Below are 7619 nucleotides of genomic sequence, written 5' to 3'. Positions count from 1 at the left end.
TGAATAGTGTCGAAAAACGAAAAATGTGAAAATGACTCGGTCCTCAAAGGAAGTTGTCAATCCACGGAAAAGAGTCTCAGGAACCAATTCCAAACACTCGAGATGACACTAAGCGACACGAAACAGAGCTCAGAAAAGAAAATTAAACGAAAAAAATTCATTCGTAAAATTTCAAGAAAAAGGAAAGAGAGGCAAATGACCAGGTCGTTACAGAAAGAGTTATCCAAAAACAAATATAAACAAGTTAATTGGATAAAAAAAGGAATGACAAATAAAATGGACTCCTTTCACGGGAAAATAATTTTGTTTGTGAAAATTTTTGGGGACAAATAGACCGATGCTGACAACCAAATTTTCTCTTTCTTTTCTTTTTCCTTTTATCCAAATTCCAAAAAATTTCAAAAATTTTCTCTTTCTTTTCTTTTCTAATTGATTCATCCAACCAAACGAAGTAAGGAAATTTTATTTTTTATTTTTTCCAGTAGAAAGGAACAATTAATCCATATAAAAATGCTTTAAAAGTCACCTTTTGAAATATAAACAAAAGATTTGGAAGTAATTGTTAATCAATCACATATGATAAATTCCTTGGATCCAACAAGGTAGGTTAGGTCAATGGGGATATATGATGCTGATGTTTGGTGAGATTTAGCTTAACTTGCAAAATTAAACTACACACACACACGCATATATATATATATATATGTATATATATATGTATATTACTTTTTTTCTTTTCTTTTCTTTTTTTCTGGCAAAGAAAATTCATTCATTAAGAGTCCAAACAGCATTACAAGGAGGGTTAGAGTGACTTTTTATTTATTTATTATTTTTTTGGTACTTTTTGAGTTGAAAATAAGATGAGAGAGAAAACTTAATTTCAATTTCTTTGATAAAAAACTGTCCTTTTTAACTTTCTCAAAAGTTGTTACTGCAAAAGCAAAGGAATTTTTCTAGCTTTTTGACAAAAGTCATTTACTATGTTATATTACAATCATGTATTTTTCAAAAATGGTTAAGATTTGTTTGATAGGAAGGAATAAATAGGTGTGGAGAGAAAATAGAAAAGAATGAACAGACATTTTTTGTTTGGTAGAGATGATAAAAGAAAAGAAAGTAGAAGATGAAGGATGACTTTTTTACAAATTTTTATCCGTCTGGATGGAAGAAAGGAGAGAAGATATGTGGACTATTATAAAAGTTTTAAATTAAATATTATTCTAAATTAGAAAATTTTTAAATTACAATACAATCCTCTATAAATTACAATATTATAAATATTATTAAATATAATGGTAAAAACAATTAAAACTTTCCATTTTGTTATCTTTTAATAGGAAATTATAAGCTTATTCTATTCTAATTTATCCAATTGAACAAACAAAAACAAAAAAAAAAATTTGGATGGAAGGAAGAGAAGAAGTGATTGTTCAATTTTTTTTTTCCTAACTAACAGAGCATAAGATAAAATAGATTTATGCATAATTTTTAAACAAGTGGTATAATAGTCTATATTTCTCAATTAAAAAAATTCAATGTTCTAGAACATCATTTTATTTTAAATTTTATTTTTTAAAAATGAATAAAATGTACTTGATAATCATTAAAAGTGCTTTTGAATGAAATTAGAATTTAAAACTTTTTAAACTGTATTATGAATAAATGTTGTATATTTTAAATAACCATATGCTCTTCTTTAACAAATTTGCTATTATCAAATATTGTAACATTATATTAAAAGATATTATTATAAAATTAACAATTATAAAATTAACAATAAGTGTTTTAAAAAATATTGTTACTGAACAAATTTTAAATAATTTAATTATAAAAGTATTTATATAATATATAATAAAAAACCTAACATATTTTTTACTAAACATTTTTTCTATTCTAACAGCAGCGCCAGAATGGCTTTATGCCGGTAAGAGAGCTGTAATAAATTATTATTTTTTTCTTTCATACTTCTGAATATAATAACAACAATATTCAAAAAAAAAAAATTTTCTTTGTCTAAACTAAAATAACTTTATTCCAAAACCATATTAAGCCTACACAAAATGGCCGAAAATTAGCAAATTCCTGCAGCTCAAATCCAGCCTCAGAGCTGGTAGTCTTCTAAGCCTGGCCCATTGACAAGTCAAATCCGGCTGAGCTCGGACCTAGGCCACCTAAAAAATTGTAGCTCAACCGGTAGCGATCCATTAAAGTGAGAGTACTTTTATTTAAGTAACAAGATATAATTAGTTGATAACACGTAATATCATTACAAGAAAGTGTGTTTCATGCAAATTGAACTGATCAGGAATTGCACAAGAACAATAAGAAAAAGTAAGTCAGAACACCTTATGGAATTTTGCATACATGAATTGCCTCGTTGCATCTCTGCAGCAAAAACCCTAAACACAAAGGTCGCGTTACGCCATTTGAATGCCACTCACTTTCTCAAGCATCATGGTTTTGACAACATCCTTTACGAAGACATAAAAGCATTCTCTGCAAGAACTAGGCATTAAAGTGGACATTCGAAGCTGCTGATCTTGTTTGTCATGGCAGCATACGGAGCTCGGGAAAGAGCGGACACCAGGCTTTGGGCGCTCCAAACCACATGCGGCCAAGATGGAATGAGTGGCAAGCCTCGCGACTTCCTTGAATGCATTCACTTCTGCACAGAAAAATCAATGAATTTTCTTTATTCAGCATTCCCACAAGATAAATTGAAGTAAAACTGCTTCAAGCCAATCATAATAATTAAAGGGGCATCTCAAACGGGACCATCCTACAGTTTCTGCAAATCTAAATAAAACAAGAACGTTATCCATGACATTAAATTTTTTACCATATTTTCTTTCTTGGGGTGGACAAGATCCAGGATATGATTTCCAGGTGTTCATATGTTGCATTATGCGGATTATGACAATATTAACATTCAAATTTTGTTTTTCTTTCCCTAATTTAACAAAAATGATCAAGGATATAATTTTCAGCTGCCAAAAATTCAAATTTATTTACTATTATTTACTTGTGCTACCGAATATGAAGTTTACTTGCCAGCACTGTAAAAATTCCTTTGCTCACTATGCAGAATCCATAAATCATTTATGATAAATGGTAAATTGCAGGGACATTATCCTGGATTTCTATACTTATCTCAGCATTGCAGGGACCTTAAGTTGGGTTCACAAAGTCCTAAAGAAGCAGATTTGGGTCGTTGAACTCAAACCAATAAAACAAAAAAAAAAAAAAATTGAAGTACATACTTCGGGGAAATCATAATTGCCTATAAAACATGAGGAAGCTAGAACCTTTCCTTTACCATGTTCCCATAACCTAAGAATTGTAGTGTTAATCACTTCACAGAGATTATTTATGAAAGACAAAAGCTCAAACAAAATGTGCATACCTAACTTTTTGTCTCCACTCAGAAGCTTTAGATTGAGCTTGACAAGAGACTGAATCTCACTCTTTGCATTGTCATCTCTTTTAGCCTGGCTTTTTGCACTTTTTCCTTCTGTCTTAGATTTACCTTCAGGAGTTTCTATCTTGCAGGAGGAAGAGGCAGCCGATATACCACAAGTAAAATTTGAAGCTATCTGCACTGACCCAACAGCAGATCCATTATGCTCTTTAAGAACATCTGATGAGGCTCCAAGTGAACACTCCGGTGATTGTTTCCCCCCATTTCCATAGCAAATGTCAAATTGAGCTGAAGTCCGGGCCATCCTAGCAGATGGCAACTCATACACTGGTGAATTAGATGGAAAACCCGCACCGAATTTTAAATCTGTCACCTTAGTAACAGTCCTCTGCTTTTGTTTTTCAAACATCGGAGATTTATGCAAATCGTTTGCCTTTTCCAGGGAATTATACTGGTAATGGTTTTTATATCCATTGATTTTAAGATTTGTAGCCCCAGGTTGTTTCCCATTCGCCATGAGAAGACTTGGATTCATGTTAACGTTTCCTTTTGGAACATTTACTTTGCTTGAATGATGTTTTGAAGCCTGATGCATGAAGCTGACCCTTCCACGCCCCTTTTCTATTGACTTTGCAGCATCCATCATTTTCCATGCTTTTTCTATATTGTATGAGCCTCTATTCTGCGATATATTACAGGAAGTATCATTATGAGCTGTCAATTGCTGACCCCTGTAAGATCTGCAGTTAGGTTGACTTAATTTGTCATGATTAGTACAACTGTAACAGAAGCTCAAGGCCCCATTTCGGAAGCCATTCCAATTTTCACGTAATGCTCGTATGCTATGATGCACATTCCGATAACGCTGCAACGTTCTCACACCCAAGGCAGTCGTGTTAGATGCAACAGCAGGAGTTCTTGAATCCTCCTCAGACACGTTAGATGCAACAGGAGGAGTTCTTGAATCCCCCTCAGACGCATTAGATGCAACAGCAGGAGTTCTTGAATCCCCCTCAGATGCATTAGATGCAACAGCAGGAGTTCTTGAATCCCCCTGAGACGCGTTATCTGCAACACTCATTCCTCTGTCAGGAGCAATACCAGATGACAACCAACTTGTATGCAGAGAATCTGTTGTATGGGGTCTCTGAAACTCTCTGATACCGGGTTCTGCTACAATATCAAAGACAGAAACAGAAGCCCCAGCTGGTGGCACTTCATGAACGTTACAACAGGTTTGACTGGCACAACCGGTATCTATTTCGATTTTGGTATATTCAACCACAGAAACGGTACAGTCCTGGCAAAACCAATCACCTACAGGTCCAGTGGCACCCAGACCAACGCAGTGAGTATGATAGGCAGAGTCACAAAGATCACAAAGTAGTAGACGGCTTTCATCTATCCTACTATGGCACACACCACATTGTACTTCCGAATATGGATGAGTCGTCTCTATTTCCCTATGGCACACCTGCAAGGGCAAGGATATGTCAAAATAAAACATGTGACAATCAGTAGATAATAAGACTTCCAGTTTAAGCTACAGTTTGCAGACAAGGACTAGATTGACAGTCCAAAGTAATACGAATTGTCACAGATGGCACAGCAACTCTCTTAGATTTAGACATTGGGCCAAGCCAATATGTGTAATCTTACAAATCCACAATATCGTATATATCTACAAGTGCACATATCAGTTGTGCACATGCGCTCTTGACTGAGAGTTAAAAGAGAATCATAGAGAAAATAATTAATAAAATATTTACTTGGTAATAGATTCGACAATGGAAGGCATAATCTACTTGCTTTTACATGCAAACTTAAATAAATAATATAAAAGTGTCCAACCAGCCCCGAAATGGGTAGACACGAGTTGTCTCTACAAGTGTGCAACATGTTAATCATCCAGGGGAGAAAATTTTCCACATATATAGTAGAATTTAGGTTTCATACCTATTAATAATAGAACACAACAATAAGAACAAGGATAGTAACTCATACTTGTTGATTTCAACTAAACCCGAAGATCAAAAGGGGTTGTAATGGAGTTCTTAGATTTCTACAAGGTTTGAGCTAAGAAACTTAAAGCTGAGCAAAGCTTGGGATTCACCCTAATCACATGCACTCAAATTGTATGAATTTGATGATTTTACAGCAACCAACAAAGTTTTCCCTCACATTATCTTTCAAGCAAATACCAACTTAAAAGAAGTCTTAGTTAAATTATAAACATGTCTAACAACTTATAATTTGTTTCATGCTGCACAAAGCCACTCTCATTCTTCCATCCGAAACTTTTAGCAGGAGAGAGAGAGAGTGCTCGGAATTAAGTAACGTGCAACAAGGTAGAGGATGGCCAAGGCAAACTCAAATAGACTTCAAATGAACCAAATCAAGCCAAATCAAGTATTTAGAGAGAAATATAAAATATGTTTGCTTTGTTTTGTTTGAATATTGAGGATTGTATTGGCAAATTTCTAGGTAAAACTAGGTTGTAAGTTGAACAAAATGTCTTCGAGTCAATATATTTACAACAAAAGATTAGATTTTTACTTATCAAAAAAAGATTAGATTTTTACTATGGAACACAAAAACCTCTAAAGCCTCTCTCTCTAATGCCTGAGAGAGAGAGGAATAACCTGTGGGTATTTTATATTTTATATTTTTTCTTAATTTGTATTTTTTAAGTGATTACTAAATTGCCAAAAAAGTCAAGGTCCATTCTCAAATCATGAAAATTGGTTTAAGCCTAAAATAAACTCACACTCAACTTCAACCAAGTCCATTCCAAAAACCAAAACAAACCCACTACAAATCTTCACAATCAGACTACAAATATATGTGTGTGTGTGTGTGTTTGTTTGTGTGTGTGTGTGTGTGTAGTATTGAAAAATTCCTGACCTGATCACGAACCGGAACGTTAACAAGGCGCTCGGTGAGAAACAATCCATCCTTTGGCGGACGACGAATAGTAGTGAACCTGCGCTTACACAGGGGGCAACGAGACTCGACCTTTGACCATTCCATGATGCAGACGAAGCAGAAGTAGTGGTCGCAGCTATCGATACACCCTCTGATAGCCTTCCCATCTTCCATCAAACATATTCCACAGCAGTTCCTTTCCGAAACATCAACCGTTGATTCATCAATTCTTTTCTCCATCAAACAGATTTCACAAGTGTGCGTTTCCGAATCATCAACCGTTGATTCATCAATTCCTGTGTCTTTTCCTTTGGAGAACGAAGAGGGAGGTGAGCTTAGGGTTTTGAGGCGTTTGCTGGGAGACATCTCCAGTTCGTCCAGGGTTACGGTGGCTTGCCTGTGGGACGACCCTGAGGTATCTGAGTCACTCGCCATGGCTGGAGAAATCACTGGTTTTGGTAATTGCAGGCCGAGGCGTGTGGTACAGCACTTTATAAAAAAGGAACCAATTTTTTTTTCTTTTTTTTTTTTGGGATTTAAGCTGTGTTTGGAATAATGGATTTGAAAACAGGATTTAAGTTGTTTGGAATCATCCGATAATAAATGGGATTTAAAAAATAATTGTGATTTCAAATATCGTTTTTAACGCCTTGCAAATTATTTGACGAGATTTGAAAGAAAAATATTATTTAATCGTAATTAACTTATATATATTTTTATTTTTGAATTTTGAGAATATAACTATGTGCAATTTAGTAATAAAATATCAGTTAGTAATAAAATATTATTGTTTTTTGTTTGTTATTCTTCAATATCTCAAACTACATAAATTGATCCAGCATCAGTTTTGTAATTTTGTACCTAAAAGTATATACATAATATGACATAATTTTATAATAAAAAGTCATGCAATCCAATTATTCATTATTCACAACCTGCAACAAAATTTATATTTATACAGTACAGATTTAATGAATAATCTATAAACGAAAGTATAGTTATCAATTAATAAAATATGCTTGTTAATTTTTTAGTATATAAATTGTTGTGTATCAATTTTGAAGTGGCATACTTTTCAATTACTAGTAGTTAATATGCTGAGTAATTTATATAGTAATTAGTTATCAATATATTTTTATATAAAACTTTTGTTAATATACATACATAGTATTATTTTTGTTACAAAGTAATTAATATACTTTAATTAACGTGCTTAGTATTTAATAAATAAACTTATTTAATATATTAATTAAATTCATTCTTAGGTTTAAGTTTA

General features: G+C 33.3%; 1 protein-coding gene across 1 annotated transcript; it reads right to left on the bottom strand.

Moving 5' to 3' along the window:
• Nucleotides 1-2204: 2204 nt before the first annotated feature.
• Nucleotides 2205-7028, bottom strand: LOC132284135 (uncharacterized). The gene is made up of 3 exons (XM_059786206.1): nucleotides 6323-7028; nucleotides 3404-4892; nucleotides 2205-2665 (listed from the first exon to the last, which is right to left on the bottom strand). The coding sequence occupies exons 1-3, from the start codon at nucleotides 6776-6778 to the stop codon at nucleotides 2418-2420; spliced, it is 2193 nt and encodes a 730-aa protein (XP_059642189.1). The 5' UTR covers nucleotides 6779-7028; the 3' UTR covers nucleotides 2205-2417.
• Between the last annotated feature and the right edge of the window lie 591 nt (nucleotides 7029-7619).

Source organism: Cornus florida, unplaced genomic scaffold (genome assembly GCF_030987335.1).
Source record: "Cornus florida cultivar Cherokee Brave unplaced genomic scaffold, ASM3098733v1 CherokeeBrave_3.0.0_Hap2_Chr11, whole genome shotgun sequence".
NCBI lineage: Eukaryota > Viridiplantae > Streptophyta > Magnoliopsida > Cornales > Cornaceae > Cornus > Cornus florida.
This window is presented reverse-complemented; position numbering and strand designations above follow the sequence as displayed.

What these genes read in the sequence shown, in the direction of transcription:
- LOC132284135 (XM_059786206.1), bottom strand. Translation starts at nt 6,778, where the DNA reads ATGGCGAGTGACTCAGATACCTCAGGGTCGTCCCACAGGCAAGCCACC. An exon ending in ACGTTCCGGTTCGTGATCAG is followed by an intron (nt 4,893 to 6,322) that starts GTCAGGAATTTT and finishes TTGCCCTTGCAG; the next exon opens with GTGTGCCATAGGGAAATAGA. An exon ending in GAGTGGAGACAAAAAGTTAG is followed by an intron (nt 2,666 to 3,403) that starts GTATGCACATTT and finishes TTTTCTGTGCAG; the next exon opens with AAGTGAATGCATTCAAGGAA.